We start from the raw sequence: 23452 nt of genomic DNA on the forward strand, positions 1-23452 counted from the left end.
ATTCAGGAGAAAAATTAAATTTATTTGTGCTAGAGATGTTCTGAAGAAGTGATTCTTTGTAAATAAAATTGAAAGAGAGATGAAGCATACACATTACTTTAAAAAGTATATTACTCACATACGTGCATTATATCCATACTACTTGAAGAGTTTCACCTCGCATATATATATATACAGGATAAAGTTTCTTAGCGATGATAGATGTGCTATTAGATTAGAAAGACAACCAAGAAAGTATAAATGATATATAGACAGCCTAGGAAAAAAGCGGAATTTCTTATTTACTCCTTACATAAATTTAAAAACAAATACATAAGCCGTAGAAATAAATCAGAGAGAAACACGTACATTGAATAAATCAGTTAGCAGTCAACCTTGATGTAATGACGGTCCGATCCCTAAAAGATAAAAGCTACTTCTTCATTCTTAGAAAATAGGTCGATCCCTCTAGAAGGATAACGAGAGATTGATCGAGAATTTCGGCTATAGTTAGCGCCGACCCTCCAGATCCGAGTGATAGATACGCTTTTAATATATGGGGGTTTGAACGTCATCGAACACAACGCAGAAGGTAGATAGGCGGTTCCTCCGATGAGAAGAAAAAGAATAAATGCAGCGAGCAGAATCATCCCCGGCGCCAACGGGGCGGCGGAATCAACCCCGGTGAACGTTATCATAATGTTGTTACAGACTTCCGCCGATGGGAACACGACCAGCAGCGTTTTATCTTTCATGGCGACGAAAGCAGACGCCGGTAGACACTTGTCGTGTCAAGCTGAAAATCGAATCATGGGAACCGCGCCGATAGAGGACGGCTGGATACTCCAGATACAATGTAAGCTCATAAACGGCGACGGTTCCCTCCGACTGCGTTCTCTCCCTCCGGGGAGAGCGCGACGCTCTTTCCTTATTTATTCAGACGAATCCGGTCGATTTTGACGATTTATCGAAGACCGTGATTCGCAGACACGCCGGAGACGCAGATCCAGCTCGGCACATCACTGAATCCCAACGCCATACGCGAAGGCACGGACGTATATTTCGACTGCCTTATACAGGCCGAACCGGCGGTTTATAAGGTCGAATGGCGGCATCAGGTGAATGAAAATATAAATAGCTTTATTCAGGACGTACATGTGTATTTTTTTTTATTTTCGGTCCGTTATTTTATTTAGACGAGTACTCGATGTTTCTTCATGTTCGTGCTAAATTTGACATGTACAGAAAAAGAAATACATATATTTGATAACTCTTTAAATTATTACAGAAATTTAATCTCAAAGTAAAATTTTCTGAATTACATTGGTCGTGTTAAATCGAAAATTTTTTCGATTGCGAATATTTATTCAAAGTTTTACTTCAATTAAATTTTGTATAAATAATCCAATTACTGCAGTACTCAGAAAAAAATTAATTCATCAAAATTATATCGGTTTCTCGATGAATATTTTTATCTTGGAAAAAAATTTACTGAAAAACACAAGATATTCGCAGGTCGAGAATATTATCTCGCGTGTATCTCCTCATCCCTCGAGTCGTTGCGATTATCATTAATCAATCTTGAAAATGCGCAACAATGTTCGTCGCGAGTAATTCGTCCATAACCCGCGGAAGCCCGGAAAGTTCTAAAACCCGAGTGTCGTAAACAGATTGGTCTCTTGCCGGCTAACAAGCTCGATTATGCCCGCACTCGCTCGCGAGAGCATCGACTTACGTTAAGACCGAATACAAACTTCGGCGCTCGAAGCATCAAACTTTTATAATAACTTCTCGTCACCCGAGAGCTGCGAGAGCACTCCCATATTCTCTCGCGCTTCTGACGAGGGAGATTGTACAGCTAGATTCTCACGTTCACGTACAAACACAAACACGCGTGCACACACAAGCGGAAAATAATTCTCGCGTCCTGACGCGCGGAAGGCTGCCGGTTCAATCTACCGACGAGAGAGAGGCGTCAATTATCGTGTTTCTTCCAGAGCAAGGCACTCCATCACAACATCACGCAGGGTATTATAATCAGCAACCAGAGCCTGGTGCTGCAGGGGGTCGATCGCAAAAGCGCCGGCAATTACACGTGCGTAGGATATAATACCGAGGGCGACGGCGAGAGCTCGCCCTTTTATCTCAACGTGATGTGTACGTATCCGCTAGTAGTAAGACACTACAATAGGTCAGGCGCTTCGATGAAACAATTTTATTTTCCCATACATACGTATACGTATACATATATAGAATATTTAAAATAATCCTGAAATTATATATAAAGCTAGTTGAATTATTTGATATTTCAAACTTTAATTATTTTCAATAATACAATAATTTTCAATGAATAAACAAAGACAAAAGAATATTATCCAAGGCTTCTCAATTTCTTCAACGTATAGTGAAACGTGTAATCGGATTTTCATGGATTAATTCGTTGCACGGATTGTTAAAGTACTACTAAAATTCCCTTTGGTGATAAATAAACGATTTTTCGGATTATTTATCATGCTAAGAACGTAAATGGTAACAACGATAACGGTGACACCGATATGGACAGCGTAATGAAAAACAGACACGCTTTGTTCGGCCGACTTTAATTAATAATGGATTATAACGCGCAAAGATTCGGCGCTCTCGTAAATTTCCACTGTGAAATTTTAATTCCGAGTTTATGTGCACGCGTCCGAATGTCTCTCGTGAATTGCGTGTGTAACCAGTTCGACTGTTTGTCCGTTTGCGCGCGGAGATTATCGGATGCGATATCGAAATATTTCACGGATCGTAACAGTTTTACTAATCAATATTTGAATTGATTCGTGAGAGAGAACCGACTCGCTGTGGAACATATTACAGGAAAGCTACTCCCGCGTATTTAACACAGAAATTCGCAGCTAAAAATTACAAGCGCGTAATGTAATAATTTCTACATGGTCAGTTATAAAAAAAAGATAATAAAAATAGTGAAAAATGTTTGAAAATTTCTAGTTTAATTTAATATAATTAATTTATTATAAAAGTGTATTTAATGTTAAAAAATTATTTATTATCTAATTTTTATTTATAATAGAAAATAATATCGTATGTGATAAATTTCTGGATGAATTATTATATATCTTGATTTTTTTTTATTTAATTCCACTATAAAGTTAGTTAACATTGTAATTAAAATATCTATAGAAATTGAGCTTTATTCATTTAAATGAGCGGCAGAGAATGTATCTCTTTTCATATATTTTTACGAGAATATTTAAAGAAATATAATCTGTGGCTCTGAATCAGCAAGATATTAAATTTAAAAATTTTTTTAATTTTCTCCATGATATTTTTGGTGTGGTATGTTGGCTCTAAAGTTAGAAAATCTGCCAATAATTAAAGCGAAGATATTAATAAAACATTCCGTGTGTCCGGATTAATCAAACTATTTTCATTTTCTTATTAAACTTGCAATAGAAACTTAAAAATCGCTAAATGTCAGTCAAATCGCAATATATTTAGCAATAGGATAAGGAGTTACAAAACGAAGATATCATTCGTATATTTGCACGTTCTAATTATATTTATCGGTGCCATTTTTGACTCACGTATCTGCAGTCGCTCCCACTTGCAAGCCGAATCAGACCAAGGTCCACGGCGTGGCAAAACAGGAGAAGGCGAACATATCCTGTCAAGTGGATGCAAATCCGCCGGAAGTGCAATTCAAATGGACCTTCAATAACTCCGCCGAGAGTATCGACGTTTCGGCCGGTCACATCGCACGGGCCGGCACATCTTCCATCGTCTCATACACACCAATGACAGAATTAGATTATGGCACGCTGCTTTGTTGGGCCAGCAATCACATCGGCCAACAACAAGTACCCTGCGTCTATCACATTATACCAGCAGGTAAGGTATCTCTTCATTCATATCCGTATCGTGATATTGGCGAAAATGTGAACCGACGTTACGAAACTGCTTCTCAATATGCAACGTGAATTTTTTATCAAGGAGATTGATTGTCACGACGGAATTGCGACGTGACGTAATAAAGTTATGCAAATTATTCACGAATTTCAAAAAATCGATAGATAAGAAATCTCAATTTCGTCATCTTGTAATTTATGATTGCTTTTTGTGAACCAAAAAATTAAAATAAATGTGAATAGAAAGAAAAAAAATTTATTTTACAAAGAGAAGACTAGCATTAAGAAGATGGATGATTATAATTTTCCCTACATTAGAAGATTAAAACTTTTTCTCGGATTTAGAGGATTAGAAAAATTTATGCTTCCAAAAAATAGATTTCTCTGTACTTAATCCGCTTATTTTTCGTAAATTGGTAAAATTGATAATAAACTTAATACCAATGGTTTTCATTCGAAAGATTTAACTCTTCCGAAAATTACAACTTTATGCTAATTTAAGATCCGGATTTTGCTCCTAGTTTCCAAAGTTTGAATTTACCTAATTGAATAACTAATTTAAATCTTAATATATGTATATTTGGAAAGAGCATGTAGTGATGGAAGTAGCATGTGTCGCTTAATTAGAATTATTCAATTACCTGAAATTTCCAATTACTTAAAGTCTTGCAATTATAATTAGCTCCAAAATTAATGTCGAAATAACGATATATAAATTAATAATGAAATATCGAAATCGTGAATTATTTTTAAATATCAAAAGTTTTTATATAAATAAAACTTTAAAAATTTATAATTATCATAACAAAGAACACGTATGTGTTCGCATCTCGCAAAGTATATAATAATATAAAAAAATTAGTTTATTTGTTAAACAAAAATCATTCTCATAAAAAACCTGATACTGCTGTTTTTTATTTAAAATACGACTTAGAAAATTCATGCAAGAACTAACGGGAGAGATCCGTAACATTGGTATCCCCATTATTCCCACGGTCGTATTTCTGCCGGTATTGATGCTCGAGTTACCAATTAATTGCGATTCGAGGATCGGATTGCTTTAATGCAAAGAAAACGTGCGTACGCATATACAAGAACACGCGCATATATTCGGGACAAAAAAGAAAACAGCTTTCGTCTTTCACATCTTAGCAAAAAACGGATCCGACTTAAGCAGATAAAAAGGGATGAAAAAAAGGGTGAGGGGGTGAGAAAGAGGAGGAACCGCGAAATGGTAGCAGGTGTCCGGCACTGTGATTTTTCAGCAACCATAAACGCGAGAACAATCTTGCGGCATATTCCCGCTTATTTCCTTTTCTTTATTTCTCCTCTCTCGCGATACAATATGCCATATTCCCGTTACCATCTCGTTCCTGCCCTTTTAGTCGGCTTTTACGAGCCGCAAAATAGTACCACCGGCTAATACCTCCCCAGGAAAATATCACACAAACAACCGTGCATCTTTACAGCTGACTCGGTTACAAGTGGCTCTTGTATATGCCAGCGTACCGTGAACCAGATTTACAGGTCAACTATCACGCCCTGATTCGCGAATATATATCGCACGCGAAACGATATGTTGGATAAAACTCCCTCTTCCATCGTCTGTATAAGAGACTATATATTATCTTGGTGAGAAAAGAATGTAATATCGAAAGTTAGTGTAAACTTTGGAACATGCTGATGCTAAAGAGAGTCTACTTACATAATTAGACCGCTTATATAATTAGTTTAAAATATAGCACACTTTAATAGCGACGTAAAAAGTAGGTATATATAAACTTAAGAAACGTTGAGGAGAGTTATCACACAATTAATTTACATTTACACAAATAACATTGATGTTAATTTGATTAATAATTTATATTTATATTTATTTGTATAAATTTTTTTCCACTCTAAGAATATCAATGAGACTTCGGAAAATATCCTATATTTTAATTTTGCTTATTTTTCTACAATATATTATAAAAAATGAAATTTTGTTAATATAGAATTTAATAAAACTAGAACAACAAAAGCGCGCGCTACATACGCGCCATTTCACGATTTTATATAAAAAAGAATGATATTGTTATATAATCCATATTATTATTTTAAAATTTAATTAACGAATTAATACCTTATTAATATTTTTTGACAGATATCAGCTGATTAAAGAGTTAATTTACTAATTAATTTTTAAAATAATATTATGTTATAAAAATTAAAATAATATGTTTTAAATAATATATCCATAATTCTTTAAACTCGATTAATATTTTTGACAGTTATATCAGCTGATTTCTGTCAAAAAATATTAATCGCAGATATGGCATTATAACATATTATTTACAACATATTACTATGTTAATATTTTTAACATATTATTGTTTTAAAATTTAATTAACAAATTAACGCTTTATTAATATTTTATGACATACATCAGCTGATTAAAGCGTTAATTTGCTGCTTTAATTTTAAAATAATATTATGTTATAAAAATTAAAATAATATATGTTTTAAATAAAATGTTAAAATACTTTAAACTCGATTAATATTTTTGACAGTTATCAGCCGATTTCTGTATCATTCTTTTTAACATGTAATCGAGGAATGGCGTGCGCGTACAGCGCGCTTGTCCCTTTCTAAAAAAGACATGTTAAGTCCATTCTCAAGTATTGTTGCCTCTGTTTTGCGTGTTGATTAGCTGCCTTGATTTGCGTTGTGTGTTATATTCATAGCATCGAGAAGTTGTCATCGCGAGGGTTAGCACTTTGACAGTTTGTTCAAAATAAAATAATAATATGTTTTAAATAATAAATAATATGTTTTAATACTTTAAACTCAATTAATATTTTTGACAGTTATCAGCTGATTTCTGTCAAAAAATATTAATTGCGAATAGAGTATTATAACATATTACATTACTTACAAAATATTATTATTTTTTATAATATATTTTAATCACAATAACATGTTACCCTCGCGATGACAACTGCTCGATGCTATGAATATAACGCACAACGCGAATCGAGTCAGTCAATCAGCATCGCGAAAAAACGACAACAATGTCAATAACATGCTTTTTTAGAAAGGGAAACAATCAATATACGGAGCGGGAAAATTGTTTTATATTTTTAAGTTGATATGAACTTGATATAACTTACATGCGCTAATAAAATCTTAAGAGGTTTTTCTCGTTGTTGCCATGCATATAAGTATCTCGATATTGACACGTTAATTTATTTATTAATTCGCTAGCGTGATTGAAATTAAATGAATATTTTAATTCGTCAAAGCTTTGAAGTGTTTTGACAGTTATTTAAAATTTTAAAACATTGAAACAAATTTGTAATCCAGTAGAAATTTATTTCCGAAAAATTTGATATAATTGTAAAAAAGAACATCGAGCTCCAATTTTTGCCAATGTAGGAGGGGGAACGATTATATTTTATATACATACTTAAAGCAATTATTTTTTACATTGTTGTATTATTTTTCTTATTAGCCATCTTATCTCTATCCCAATATCTCTGATGTAAAAATGTGTTAGCTATCAAAGGAGGTACTTGGAAAACTTAGAAAACAAAAAATTGTCTCTGATATTATCGCGACCTCGTGCTCATTACAAGTTGTTACAAACGCGCGGATAGTTTCGTGCGAACGCGGCGCATTTTAAAATACAAGTAAATCTTATCCGTGACAGGCCGGCCGGACATGGTCCACAATTGCACGACCTCGAATACATCGACCAATTCATTCTCCGTGCGATGTGCGGAGGGCTTCAACGGCGGTCTGCCGCAGTCCTTCCTGCTGGAGGTGCGCGAGAGCAATAGCCAGGAGTTGCGTGCCAATCTGACGTCGCCGATGCCGCGTTTTAGCGTCACTCACCTCGAATCGGGCGCCCTTTATCAGGCTTGCATTTATGCCTACAACGACAAGGGTCGTAGCGAGGCGATGGTGGTGCAGGCCGGCACTCTGAGGCTACCGGAGAAACAATTGACATCTGAGTCAGGTGAGTGCGCGAATATTCCTGCTTCATTCCTAAATCCAAGACTAACGATGACGGTATGATACTTTCGTGCCAGAAATCGAATATCTGACAATCGAAATATATGTATACGTGTCGGTTCTGATGCATGCAACGCTATGTATTCAAGTGACTTGATATTCGTTTGATGCTCGTGCAAAAATTCCTGCAAGATTCGCTGTAACGTTAACAACTCCAAAGCCTTCGATATCTTTTGAACGAAGCTTCGATAGTCGGTTTTGCTTAAAAGTTCCAAGGAAGTACTGGTTCGAGGGCCATCATTCTATCTGGTGTATCTTACATGAGTGGTTCTCAAACTTTCTTGCTTGCGACATAAAATTCTTTACTATGAAAAGTTACGCGATCGATTGGGAATTGAAAATTGATGTAACTAAAAAGGAAGTCGATTTCTCTAAAAAACAGAATTAAATTTAAGACGGCGAAGAATTAAATTGACTTTATAAAATTAACGGTTAATAGAGAAAATTTTCAATAGCATCATATTGCGAAACTTAACGAAATTAATAAATTAAATAAAAGTATTTTAATTTCTAAGTTTTTCTTCTTTTAAGTCTCCTAAAATTTTTTTATCACTTGTAACGCTTTTTTCCTATGATACGATATGTACATATTGGATATTACGTATATAATCTCTCGAAAGGCTTACATTGAAGTCCGAATAATTACGAAAAAATTTCGCGTCGATCATACAACAAGGATAATGAGTCGCCGCCAATTGGCCGGATTGATGAAAAGCCATCGAGTCAATTATTAATTCGTCGAGTGAGCCGCGTAAAAAGCTCCCGGCGCTTTTATGATCGCGCGAAAAATCGGGTCAGGAATTGGCGATTTAATACCGTCGAACAATTTTCCCGTTGTTTGCTCGATACGATTGTTATCGTAATTTTTAATTCGCCTATCCAAAGGTTGTTGGGAGATCTCGCGCTTTATATCTCTATTAAAATAGAATATATATTGTGCGCTGTATTTAAAGCATTACCCGAATCGCATTTCAACAGAATACATGACCGAATCAAGCATGACTCTTGTAATCTCGAATACCTTTTATTCTCTCGTAAAAGCTGCGCTTGTTACGTCATGCACGATGTATTATTCTGTAGCACCAACTAAGCTATTATTAATATTATCGTATCACACAAAATCCATTAAAAATTCGATGCCATGTCAAGACTTTAAAGTGCTTTTAAAAGCGTTTTTTATCAGAACAGATTATTTATATTTATATCATAGTGCGCGATTGAAAGCTGCCTAAAATTATTATGTAAATTTATCGCGTAAATCTACAGGCGATTCTATGGTCTATATCGATTCTTGTAATTCTTGTAATTCTTGAAATTCTCGTCTATATTTCTTCGCTTATTTTGGAATTGGATTGCAGAACGACCAAGGCAGAACATTCGGCTGACACCGATGTTGAGCGTGATGATTGGCGTGGTGACGGCCCTCATCATCGTTGCGGTCATAGTGATGATCGTCTTACGGGTCCAGCACACGCACGTAGAGGAGCAGAACAAGTCGCAGATGGAGGATCACGCGAAACAGACCAAGGCCGTCCCTATACAAAGGGAGCTACGATTCCGAGAGGGCTGCAGTCTGCTCGCGGATGAGAAGCATCCCAGTAGCCCGTTCAGGAAGCTCGACACCAGCGGTGACCTCAGTGAGAGTGATGAGAAGAATCCGGATATTATTCCGCAACAAATTACTGGTTTGTATCTTTGCCATTCGTTTATTACAGTTCTGTATTAATAATTCTGGCAAAATTAAGGGAGTGAGACTAAAATTATGTTGCAAAATCTAAAGCTTTTATCTTGTAATTCTTCCGCAAGAAAAAAATGTATAAATAAAAAAATAATTACGATAATCTTGCCGAGAGAGCATCGCTTCTTTACGCACTTGAATTAACATAAATTTTTTTCAAAAGTTTCCTTGTTCGCATTTATTTACACACGCGTGCACTCGTAAACTCGTTACTCTGTGATGAAATTTCCGATTGTAAAACACTTGTTTTTTTTTTTATAGGCGACGAGCCATCGGAATATTTGAGGAAGAGACGTCTGGTATCAACTATCGAGACGTCACCATCGAGGAGCCTTTTGGAACACTCGACGGTGACTTCCATCAGCGGCCACAGCAGTTACGTCGGTTACTGCACGATCCGCAACGGCATGCCGCTGCACGAGTTCTCAAACTTGTCGACGAAGCACAAAAGCGTGAGTTCCATCGAAGATTCAATAACGTAAACGTCGTGTAAATTTTCCGTAGATGTTCAACGAAATAACACAGTAGAGTTTATATTAATAACAATCAGTATGCGTCAGCTGTAGTTTAAACAATTGAAACAATGTACATAATATGATTCCGGATTATATTATAATTAATTAAGTAGAATATATAGTAATGATATGAAACGTAACGATAATAGTATTTCTTAACTGACAATGAGAGTTTCCCTTTCCCCTCCCCTCTCCGTCTCACTTTCTCTTTCGCTCAAATAATTAATCAAATAATACTTTGCATGCGATTATTCTGATCATTGATTTACGAAAATCATGAACGCATTTCAGTTTCAACCGCTGGTGGGCAACGTCTACGAGAGCGGTGTTTGCACCCTGCCGAGGCAACACTGGCCCAGTCAGAGCGTACAATCGATGTCGATGACGATGAGTCCTCCGATGCTGTACGCCGGTCTGGGTGTCGTCACCAGGACCTGTCCGAGCGGCAATACGCTCCTAACGAAGGATTGCGAGACGCGGGCAGTGCTCGGCCAGTGCTGTCCATCAGCTCAGTCGCAGAAGGACGCGACGATAGGCACGCCGGTGGTAATGGCCAAGAGGGAGAGCTCTGTGTGACCCTACACCCACCACGGGGCCTGCACCTGCAGCGTGAGCGAATTGCTGTGAATCGCGCTGTTTGTCAATCACGAGATAGCTGTGAGTCCCGAACGACACAAGAACATCCAAAGAATGTTTATAATATGTATTTAGAATGTCTCTAAAATTGAAACGTCTTTGAAAGACCAAGAAAGAATTATTCTTAGGCTTTTAAAGAAGCCGTTTAAGACAATTAAAATGTCTATTATTATCTAGAGCCGAAAATTAAGTCTGAAAAAAGATCTTTTGGAAGATTCATAAAGAAAGTCCTTTAAACTGGGACTTTTTCAAATGCTTGTGCTGTTCGGGACGCTTAGGGTGTGCGAGCCGGTTCGAGTTCGACGGATTTACGTTTCCATTCTGACAAAGCGCCACGAATTTGCGCCTCTCTGTTGAATCAAGTGCCCTTTTTAGACCGAAGAACGACGAACCAGCAGCTCTGCCGGCTTTTCTCATCTCGTGCGTAGCTTCGTGACCGAGCCCCGGTGGAATCTCGACGAGCTTCTGCGGTGTGGTAGAGTGAGTTTACAATGTGTACACGTGCGAGCGAGAGAGAAAAGTTCACCGTGCACACACTTCTGTATATACCTCGAAACGCGGAAGATATTTTGTACGAGTCGCGTATATTAACGGTTCATTCCCAGTTTTACTATGAACACAACACTGTACAATTTGTCTAGTCGATGTAAGTATAAATATGTATATGCGTTAAGTCGTCGTGGAGGCGCTAGACCAGAATAACGTACACTGAGAGGGATGATCAGTGCATCATTATGTCGTCGCGTTATCGTCGCGCGCGCGCGCATAATTATTTATAACGTTGACAATATGGAAATAGAGAATCGGAAGGAGTTCTCAGAGACATATCGTTTGTATCTCCACCGGTGGGAATCGAGTCGGGTGAAATGATATGAATGTACGCAAATCAGTGGCGGAGCGGCAAGACGAAAGAGAGGAAGAGGAAAAGGGAATAGATAAATATCCCCAGCGCGCGCTTTCGTCTCAGTTTGCAATATTCTGGATTCCACCGTAAGATCAAGTATCTCTTGTACAATGTATAAAATAACGACTTCCTTCGAAGTAAATGTATTGAGTATGATGAACGTTGTTTTTCAAAGTCTTAAATCTTATTCTATAGAAAGAGAACGCCTTCTGGATTATACAGAGGCGTTCTTCCGTAACATGTGGTACGTAATCGCGATAGCACTTCTAACTTACTGCCTGTTTCGACGCTTGTGAATCTTGTTGGTACTTCGTTCGGCAGAGGTTACCGCTCTTAGCCTCTTTGTATTATATAGCTTTAAAAAAAAGAAGAAAAACGGTCGCCAAAAAGGGGGCCTCGTCATATCCTCCGTATGGTACAGGGATACTCTCGTCGTCGATTGAAGTGGCTCAAGGCGCATTCCGCTAAAGAATCCGCGAAAGATAAGGTGATGAAAACTGTATCTTGATATCGAACAGTCGACTGCTGGACGGTGCGTTTAATAAGCTATTTTAAACGAGTGCGTGCGTAGAAGAATCTCTCCTTTTTGCGAGAAGTGATAACCGTGTATTTTGCTTTGATCTGTACAGATTGGTTTTTGCGTACAGGTTTACGCTTCCTCGATTGATGCGACGATCCTGCTGCGACTGCAAGGATTCACGTGAGGAATAGAATGTATTTTATTCGATATGGCTGTAATGTGAGAGAGAAAGAATGAAAAGATCTTTCTAATAATCTTTTGATGTTGACTATATTTAAATAAGATCGATGCTAGTATATATATATACATATATATATATGTATATCGTTCTAGAATTCGACAATGTAATCTAATGTAAAATTGATCTATCGACGGAATGATTGCTATATTGCATATTTTTTTCTGGCATTATAGCGTAAAGCATTCCAGAAAAATAGGGGAAAAAATTTTTAGATAAAATTGTTTTTTAATTCCAAAAATTTTTAATTCAAAAAAATTACATTTCAAGAGTGCAAAAATTTATTTTTTATTATGTTGAAAAATTATAATTTTTTATTCTGTAAAATTTTTTTGTATTTCAATTATATAATCAATTATACATTAAAATATTAAATCACTTTGTCTCTCTGTTCGCAAAATTATCTTTAAGAAAATCACATTTTTATTTCAATTCAATTTGATTTTGATGCGGCAATATCACAAATAAAGTCAAAGTTGAAGCAGCTTCGTATTTGTCTATCAGATCGAAACTTTACAACAATTGACCATAAACGGAATGTAGGTTGTGACTATTTGCAGTCGCGTCGTCGTGTTGCAGTCTGTTATATGTGCATACAAATAACTATGCAAAAGAGAAGGTCCTACATGAATTAAGCATGTGCGTTCATTTGCTTTTCCAAAGGAACGGACGATGATTGGAGATACTTTGAATTATTTGATGTAATAAAAATGGTGAAATCGCGCTTTTAAGCGAATTATAAGGTCTCGAGAAAGTGGAAGCGAACATTGTTTTCTCGATCACTTAGACGTTACGTTACGTCATTTCCAAGAGATCATTGAAAGTGAGACAAATCGTTGATAATGATTATTATTATTATTGCCATTAATGGAATTGATGTCGGAATATTGTGAGTGTACATTATCGAAGAGAATTTTAGTAATCGTTGAAACGCGCAGCCCACATTACACATTCACCCCCGTTCCCTCGTCCCTCTCCCTCTCCCTTGTTATAACTTTTGCACACATAATAATTGTAATTGTATGCAGTAAAAAAAAAAGCGCTGCAATAAAGAGAGTTTATGATCCGATGAGAGAAAAAGAAAAATCAGAGAACGAATCGTACAATAAAACCTGGATTCAAACTGCCAAAGTTTCTACTCTTTATTCGTGTGTGTCTGTGCGTGCGTGCGTGTGTGTAATCATTATATTATAATAGCACCGCTCTATATTATAAAATCATGTGAACTTTATAAATAGTAGCAATTTCTTTTTAAGAAGATAACATCTTTCAAAGTATTCATTAATCTCATTTTATTTTTCACGAAGAAAAAAAATAATTTATCATTTTTTCTCACATCTTGTTGGCGATTGTTACTTCTAGAGCACATTTATTTTTCGCTGTTCGGATGATACGAAATCTTTCGCCGACCATGTTCGTCGAACACATCGCGTGGCATGATATCGCAAGGCGGTGGCCATACATTATTATCTGTAAAATGATCAAACGACATTTGTCAGACAGCACTGAAAGATACAGATACGCGTCGAGATATCTCTCGATCACACATAAAACACGAAGATAATTTTAAAGATAATTAATATTATAGTTTGACTGACGCGTGCCGCTCGCCCTCGGCCTCATTTCCGCGTGTGTGTAACTAAAATATCGATTGAAAATAAAAATACAAGGGGATGTCGTTTTCTTTAGAATAAGAATGCGTTGCATACATGCACGTTACATTAACTGCTTGTATGTCATAATAACGAGACCGGATCTGACCAGCCGCCGTTTGTGCGAGACAGCACATTGAAGTTTGTATATGTACTTATTATAGTTTAGGACTGTCTCTGACACACACGAGTCTCATATACCCCTATACCAGAGAATGTTTTTTTGATATTGTAAATATTCTGAAATAAATAATCGTTTTTATTCACACGGTGATGCTCGTTATTGTGCCCCTTCTGGCTCCGATCCTCATCGAAGATGATTCAAATCGAGGCTTCAAATCGTCGCTGATGTCAAATATTAACATTAATGCGTTAATATTATATTTACTACTATTTAAGAGTCTCTGAAAATAGACATATGTATTATTCTTACCGTCCCAAAATGCGCTGGGCGACACGTCGGAATACATTTGCAGATATTCCTCGACGGTTTTCAGAACAGGCGATTTAACGCTCAAGAGAAATTCGAGAACTGTGCTTTCCGGCAGGTATTGGGCCGCCTTGTCTCCTAAATTCCACAGCATGTCTTGAATATCAATTGACTGTAAAATCGAATAAAGCTGCGTCATAAAATAAAATGGAAAAAATTTTTAGCTTTATTCAATATTAGACTCGGAATCGTTTCAAACAATTCTTTGAAGCTTCATTAAAGCTCCGTCTGCTAGCTGTGAAGGGATACTCTATAACTCGTTAAATTTTTGCATTTTTGCGAACCTTTTCGCCTAAACCTGCTCTTGCTATATAGTCGCATAATGTATATATCTTCATTAAGCAATTTGAAACTTGCTTTTGAATATCGTCTAATGTGTGGCCTTCTAATGTTCCTATTAATGTAGGCGGTATCGTATAAATAACGTGACACCAGCTCGTAAAAAATCTCTAAAAGCGCGATATATATTTCAATCATTCTTATATAAATCATTCAATCACATTCTTATATAAATATATATATGTGTCACACATATCAGGTCACTGACTTGATGAACGTGATGATACGAAGGCAAAGGAATCGCTTTCCCAAATTTACATTCATTGTCCTTCGCAGTATACATAAGCTCGTAGTGTTTATAAATAATGTCTTCCCAAGCCTTATTAAGAGAATAAATTTCTGCCTTATTTCCACTTATCATCCTTCACAAGCAAGTAATTGAATTTGATGGCACAAATATAAGAATTGTTGTAATTGTAAATTTAAAAATTTGCAAATTTTACAATTGAGCTAATACAATAACAATTTCTTTTAATATTTTTATATAATATTATGCATAAATAATGCAGAAATATTGAATATTTAAATACTTCTAATACGTGTATATAACATGTTGGATAAACAAGAAGCAGTCCTGTAATAGACACATCATTGTAATCCATATGTAAATCACGTACAATATCTTCCATTCTCTATAAAATATGAAAAAAAATTATACAGAAAAATTAATATTATAATCTCTTAACATAATATAAATCTTTAACGTGCAAATTTTTTTCGAGTGTTGAATTTTTCATTGAATTGTTATAATGTATTTTAATTCATAATAAAGATTGTGCACACAAATAATTTTATTTGTAATATTGAATAATTCCATGTTAAAATATGATTTATGGTAATGCAACTTACTTTTTGCAAAACTTCATGTGTTCCACGATATTCCCCGAAGTAGACAACTCGAGTAACATTAGTTTTCTGAAAAAGGAATACGATGTACATTTGCTAAGAAAAAGTTAAGCAAATCAGAAAATTATAAATTTTAATATTGTATTTTTTTAATATATAAATATACACACTTATATACATATTGTGCTAAATTTATATTTACAACGAACAAATATCTAAGTTTTATTTATGTAAATTTATTTTTAAAAAAACTTTAAAGTATAGATTTTTTTTGAAATTTATCACATTTTATTATTATTATATATTACCAAAAATTTCTAATTACAAAGAAAGAAATATTAAAACGATACTTACACAACCTGCAGCGCGAAGATTGTATTGTATCACGTCTAAAGCACTTTTTCTTACTGGTTCGGTTATGTGAATCATTAGTTCTTTTGCATATTAAAATTATGCACAAGATATTGATGATATGATGCTATCATTAACTTCGCAAATTCGTAAAATTCATTTTCTATATAAAAGCAGAAAATCCGTCTAATATCTTTTCAGCTGCATTTTTAATATAATTTTAACGTGGAGTTTGAAACAACACAATGGATAAATAATCTGAACATTTAAAAAATCCTATCGATATGTATATGTTTGCCTTGAAGCAACGTCATTTATATCATTTTACGCAAATTTCATATACTAGTTACTAGTTACTAGAACAACACAAGCGGGCGCTACGAGCGGGCCATTCTTCAATTTTATATAAAAAAAAATATTTTTAAACAGATAATATAAAGTTTATGTAGACTCAAATAATATTTTTAAAAAAAACATATTAAAGTGTTAATTTGCTAATTAAATTTTAAGATAAAAATATATTATAAGAATTAAAATAATAATGTTGTAAATAATATGTTATATAATACTTAAAGATCGAATAATTTTATTTGACAGAAATCAGCTGATAACTGTCAAAAAATATTAATCGAGTTTAAAGTATATTAACATCATTAAAAAAAATATTACCTTTTTAAAAAAAGGTAAAAAAAGGGCGCCAAGTTCACACGCCATGTGAAAAAGTATTATACAAAAAACAGTGTTTTTAAATTATTGTAAAAAAATAACTTAATATTTCTAAAAAAAATAATGATATCAAAAAATTGCGCCAAATAAATAAAAATTTATGTTTTATAAAAAATTTATTTGTTTTATTATTTGAAATATTTAAAAAAAGTTATTCAGCCAAATATAAATGTGTATTTTGCAGATTATTATCTGATCTGATATAAAATTTATCACAGAATCATCTTTGTATTTTTAAGAATGATGCAACTGTACAGTCAAAACGATTTAGACCCGGTATTGAAACAATTAAAATGACGAACAAAAACTTGGCGTGCCCGGGTCGGGGCATTAAAAATTAAATATTTTAAAATTAAATTTAACATGCAATCTTCAAGTATTTGCATATAAATAAAATATATATATAAAATTAATCACAAATACATAATCTTAACATAATATAGCATAAAATGTAAAATATCAACAAATTAATTAAAATTCTAGAATTTAATGTAAGAATATATTAATTTACATAAAATAAATAATCGCCGTAGAAGGTCCGCGGCGACAAAGAGTCTAATTTTAATATTAAAAAACGCGCCAAAAATTTTTCGTAGAAAATTTCACTTATATTTCGTATTTTATAACAAAAAGTATGTAGGCTGGTATGCTGATGGTACCATCAAAATATGCAGATAATGTACAGTTAAAATATATTAAAGAATAATTTTTTGCGCGTTTTAAAATATTGAAAATTTAAATTTATAACCCGCGGATCCCATACGGCGCACATTTATATTACGTATATTATACCAAAAAGTTTGTAAACTGGTATGCTGATGGTACCATCAAAATGTGCAGACAATGTACTGTTGAAATATATAAAAGAATAATTTTTGGCTCGTTTTATTATATTGAAAATTATAATTTTTAAACCGCGGCTCCCATAAGGAGCACAATTATATTACATATTTTATACCAAAAAGTTTGTAAACTGGTATGCTGATGATACCATCATAATGTGCAGACAATGTACTGTTGAAATATATAAATGAATAATTTTTGGCTCGTTTTATTATATTGAAAATTAAAATTTTTAAGCCGCGGAACCCATACGACGCACAATTATATTACGTATATTATACTAAAAAGTTTGTAGGCTGGTATGCTGATGGTACCATCATAATGTGCAGACAATGTACTGTTGAAATATATAAAAGAATAATTTTTGGCTCGTTTTATTATATTGAAAATTATAATTTTTAAACCGCGGCTCCCATAAGGCGCACAATTATATTACATATTTTATACCAAAAAGTTTGTAAACTGGTATGCTGATGGTACCATCATAATATGCAGGCAATGTACTGTTGAAATATATAAAAGAATAAATTTTGGCACGTTTTATTATATTGAAAATTAAAATTTTTAAGCCGCGGATCCCATACAGCGCACAATTATATTACGTATATTTATACTAAAAAGTTTGTAGGCTGGTATGCTGATGTTACCATCATAATATGCAGGCAATGTATTGTTGAAATATATAAAAGAATAATTTTTGGCTCGTTTTATTATATTGAAAATTAAAATTTTTAAGCCGCGGATACCATACGGCGCACAATTATATTACGTATATTATACCAAAAAATTTGTAGGCTGATTTGCTGATGGTACCATCATAATTTGCAGACAATGTACTGTTGAAATATATAAAAGAATAATTTTTGGCTCGTTTTATTATATTGAAAATTAAAATTTTTAAGCCGCGGATCTCATACGGAGCACATTTATATTACGTATATTATACCAAACAGTTTGTAGGCTGGTATGCTGATGATACCATCATAATGTGCAGACAATGTACTGTTGAAATATATAAAAGAATAATTTTTGGCTCGTTTAATTATAATGAAAATTAAAATTTTAAGCCGCGGATCTCTTACGGCGCGGATTCATTTCACGTATATTAGACCAAAAAGATTAATTTTAGATTAATAGCTGATAGCTGTTATAAATATTAATCGAGTTTAAGGAATTATATATTACATTATTTAAAACATATTATTTTAAATGTTATAACATATTGTTATTTTAAAAATTAATTAGCAAATTAACGTTTTAATCAGCTGATTTCTGTAACAAAAATATTAATCGAGGATAAGATATTACAACATATTATTTACAATATATTGCTATTTTAATTTTTATAACATATTACTATTTTAAAATTTAATTACCTTAATATATTAATATTTTCTAATATATTTATTTAATTAAGAAGTAGTATATTTATTAAGTTAAGAATAGAAGTGAGACATGAATACAAATTTACAATTAAGGTTTCGTAGATATAATTTTTGAAACAAAAATTATTTTCTTAATTAGAGTCACAAATATATTTCGTCCGACACTTTTCGATAATATTGATATAATTCGAATTCCAAATGCGCAGTAGAAATGAGTTTCGACATATATTACCGCGATATATGCATGCAGTCACGCATAATTCGTAATAATGTGCAGACAATGTACTGTTAAAATGTACATAAGATTAATTTTTTGCACGTTTTTAAATATCGAAAATTAAAATTTTTAAGCCGCAAATCCCATACGGCGCAGATTTATATAACGTATATTAGACCAAAAAGGTAGTACGCTGGTATGCTTATGGTACAAAGATAATCTGCAAACAATACACTATTGAAATATATATACGATGAATTTTTGGCTCGCCTTAAAATATTAGAAATCGATACTTTTTAACAGTTGACCCTATGCGACGCAATTTTATTCTATGTATATAAAGTTAAAACATTTGTACGCTGGTGTCTGTTTGGTACCAAATGATTCTGTAATCAATGTACTATTAAAATGTATAATCGATGAATTTTTGGCTCGTCTTAAAATATTAGAAATCGAAACTTTTTTACCGCTGACCCTATGCGACGCAACGTTATTTTATTTATATCAAGTTAAAAAATTTGTACGCTGGTGTCTGTTTGGTACCAAATGATTCTGTAATCAATGTAATATTAAAATGTATAATCGATGAATTTTTGGCTCGTCTTAAAATATTAGAAATGGATACTTTTTTGACGCGGACCCTGTGCGACGCATCCTTATTTTATGTTTATCGTATTAAAAAATTTGTACGCTGGTGTCTGCATGGTACCAAAAGATTCTGTAATCAATGTAATATTAAAATGTATAATCGATGAATTTTTGGCTCGTCTTTAAATATTAGAAATGGATACTTTTTTGACGCGGACCCTGTGCGACGCATCCTTATTTTATGTTTATCGTATTAAAAAATTTGTACGCTGGTGTCTGCATGGTACCAAAAGATTCTGTAATCAATGTAATATTAAAATGTATAATCGATGAATTTTTATCTCGTCTTTAAATATTAGAAATGGATACTTTTTTGACGCGGACCCTGTGCGACGCATACTTATTTTATGTTTATCATATTAAAAATTTTGTACGCTGTTGTCTGCTTGGTACCAAAAGATTCTGTAATCAATGTTCTATTAAAATGTATAATCGATGAATTTTTGGCTCGTCTTAAAATATTAGAAATGCAAATTTTTTGCCGCTGACCCTACGCGACGCATCCTTATTTTATGTTTATCGTATTAAAAAATTTATACGCTGGTGTCTGCATGGTACCAAAAGATTCTGTAATCAATGTTCTATTAAAATGTATAATCGATGAATTTTTGGCTCGGCTTAAAATATTAGAAATCGATACTTTTTTGACGCGGACCCTGTGCGACGCATTCTTATTTTATGTTTATCGTATTAAAAAATTTGTACGCTGGTGTCTGCATGGTACCAAAAGTTTCTGTAATCAATATAATATTAAAATGTATAATCGATGAATTTTTGGCTCGTCTTAAAATATTAGATATCGATACTTTTTTGACGCAGACCCTGTGCGACGCATCTTTATTTTATGTTTATCGTATTAAAAAATTTGTACGCTGGTGTCTGCATGGTACCAAAAGATTCTGTAATCAATGTAATATTAAAATGTATAATCGATGATTTTTGGCTCGTCTTAAAATATTAGAAATTGATACTTTTTTGACGCGGGCCCTGTGCGACGCATGCTTATTTTATGTTTATCGTATTAAAAAATTTGTACGCTGGGGTCTGCATGGTACCAAAAGATTCTGTAATGAATGTAATATTAAAATGTACAATCGATGAATTTTTGGCTCGTCTACAAATATTAAAAATGGATACTTTTTTGACGCGGACCCTGTGCGACGCATCCTTATTTTATGTTTATCATATTAAAAATTTTGTACGCTGGTGTCTGCATGGTACCAAAAGATTCTGTAATCAATGTAATATTAAAATGTATATTTGATGAATTTTTGGCTCGTCTTAAAATATTAGATATCGATACTTTTTTGACGCGGACCCTGTGCGAGGCATCTTTATTTTATGTTTATCGTATTAAAAAATTTGTACGCTGGTGTCTCCATGGTACCAAAAGATTCTGTAATGAATGTAATATTAAAATGTATAATCGATGAATTTTTGGCTCGTCTACAAATATTAGAAATGGATACTTTTTTGACGCGGACCCTGTGCGACGCATCCTTATTTTATGTTTATCGTATTAAAAAATTTGTACGCTGGTGTCTGCATGGTACCAAAAGATTCTGTAATCAATGTAATATTAAAATGTATATTTGATGAATTTTTGGCTCTTCTTAAAATATTAGAAATTGATACTTTTTTGACGCGGACCCTGTGCAACGCATACTTATTTTATATTTATCGTATTAAAAAATTTGTACGCTGGTGTCTGCATCGTACCAAAAGATTCTGTAATCAATGTAATATTAAAATGTATAATCGATGAATTTTTGGCTCGTCTATAAATATTAGAAATGGATTTTTTTTGACGCGGACCCTGTGCGACGCATCCTTATTTTATGTTTATCATATTAAAAAGTTTGTACGCTGTTGTCTGCTTGGTACCAAAAGATTCTGTAATCAATGTACTATTAAAATGTATAATCGATGAATTTTTGGCTCGTCTTAAAATATTAGAAATCGATACTTTTTTACCGCTGACCCTATGCGACGCATTCTTAATTTATGTATAGCAAATGAAAAAGTTTGTACGCTGTTGTCTGCTTGGTACCAAAAGATTCTGTAATCAATGTACTATTAAAATGTATAATCGATGAATTTTTGGCTCGTCTTAAAATATTAGAAATCGATAATATTTTGACGCGGACCCTGTGCGACGCATCCATATTTTATGTTTATCGTATTAAAAAATTTGTACGCTGGTGTCTGCATGGTACCAAAAGATTCTGTAATCAATGTAATATTAAAATGTATAATCGATGAATTTTTGGCTCGTTTTAAAATATTAGAAATCGATACTTTTTTACCGCTGACCCTATGCGACGCAACGTTAATTTATGTATATCAAGTAAAAAAATTTGTACGCTGGTGTCTGTTTGGTACCAAATGATTCTGTAATCAATGTAATATTAAAATGTATAATCGATGAATTTTTGGCTCGTCTTAAAATATTAGAAATCGATACTTTTTTACCGCTGACCCTATGCGACGCATTCTTAATTTATGTATAGCAAATGAAAAAGTTTGTACGCTGTTGTCTGCTTGGTACCAAAAGATTCTGTAATCAATGTACTATTAAAATGTATAATCGATGAATTTTTGGCTCGTCTTAAAATATTAGAAATCGATACTTTTTTGACGCGGACCCTGTGCGACGCATCCATATTTTATGTTTATCGTATTAAAAAATTTGTACGCTGGTGTCTGCATGGTACCAAAAGATTCTGTAATCAATGTAATATTAAAATGTATAATCGATGAATTTTTGGCTCGTTTTAAAATATTAGAAATCGATACTTTTTTACCGCTGACCCTATGCGACGCAACGTTAATTTATGTATATCAAGTAAAAAAATTTGTACGCTGGTGTCTGTTTGGTACCAAATGATTCTGTAATCAATGTTCTATTAAAATGTATAATCGATGAATTTTTGGCTCGTCTTAAAATATTAGATATCGATACTTTTTTGACGCAGACCCTGTGCGACGCATCTTTATTTTATGTTTACCGTATTAAAAAATTTGTACGCTGGTGTCTGCATGGTACCAAAAGATTCTGTAATCAATGTAATATTAAAATGTATAATCGATGAATTTTTGGCTCGTCTTAAAATATTAGAAATCGATACTTTTTTACCGCTGACCCTACGCGACGCATCCTTATTTTGTTTATCGTATTAAAAAATTTGTACGCTGGTGTCTGCATGGTACCAAAAGATTCTGTAATCAATGTTCTATTAAAATGTATAATCGATGAATTTTTGGCTCGTTTTAAAATATTAGAAATCGATACTTTTTTACCAATGACCCTATGCGACGCAACGTTAATTTATGTATATCAAGTAAAAAAATTTGTACGCTGGTGTCTGTTTGGTACCAAATGATTCTGTAATCAATGTTCTATTAAAATGTATAATCGATGAATTTTTGGCTCGTCTTAAAATATTAGATATCGATACTTTTTT

At 33.5% G+C, this 23452-nt stretch overlaps 2 protein-coding genes across 3 annotated transcripts in view; one reads left to right on the plus strand and one right to left on the minus strand.

Moving 5' to 3' along the window:
- The window catches only part of LOC145939863 (neural cell adhesion molecule 2), a 221158-nt gene extending 206770 nt beyond the window's left edge, over window positions 1-14388 (plus strand). For both annotated transcript variants that reach the window (XM_083044483.1, XM_083044484.1), the window contains 8 exons: window positions 691-835; window positions 967-1097; window positions 1977-2136; window positions 3577-3870; window positions 7576-7884; window positions 9299-9625; window positions 9940-10130; window positions 10485-14388. In XM_083044483.1, the coding sequence (XP_082900609.1) occupies window positions 691-835; window positions 967-1097; window positions 1977-2136; window positions 3577-3870; window positions 7576-7884; window positions 9299-9625; window positions 9940-10130; window positions 10485-10769 (1842 nt within the window). In that variant the 3' untranslated portion in view covers window positions 10770-14388. The remainder of the gene's footprint in view (window positions 1-690; window positions 836-966; window positions 1098-1976; window positions 2137-3576; window positions 3871-7575; window positions 7885-9298; window positions 9626-9939; window positions 10131-10484) is intronic.
- Window positions 11046-16247, minus strand: LOC145939310 (uncharacterized). Its single transcript, XM_083043542.1, has 5 exons — window positions 16173-16247; window positions 15822-15887; window positions 15503-15604; window positions 14560-14745; window positions 11046-11294 (listed from the first exon to the last, which is right to left on the minus strand). The coding sequence occupies exons 1-5, from the start codon at window positions 16245-16247 to the stop codon at window positions 11046-11048; spliced, it is 678 nt and encodes a 225-aa protein (XP_082899668.1).
- Between the last annotated feature and the right edge of the window lie 7205 nt (window positions 16248-23452).

This window comes from Prenolepis imparis, unplaced genomic scaffold (genome assembly GCF_030444845.1).
Source record: "Prenolepis imparis isolate NDT839.2.m4 unplaced genomic scaffold, iyPreImpa1.0 SCAF_8, whole genome shotgun sequence".
Taxonomy (NCBI): domain Eukaryota; kingdom Metazoa; phylum Arthropoda; class Insecta; order Hymenoptera; family Formicidae; genus Prenolepis; species Prenolepis imparis.

Bases quoted from the DNA above. Each gene is read 5' to 3' on its own strand.
- LOC145939310 (XM_083043542.1), bottom strand. From the start codon at position 16,247: ATGATTCACATAACCGAACCAGTAAGAAAAAGTGCTTTAGACGTGATA. The intron at 15,605-15,821 runs GTAAGTTGCATT...CATATTTTATAG, and splicing joins CACATGAAGTTTTGCAAAAA to AGAATGGAAGATATTGTACG. The intron at 14,746-15,502 runs GTATTTAAATAT...TCGATTTTACAG, and splicing joins GTTATATACACGTATTAGAA to TCAATTGATATTCAAGACAT.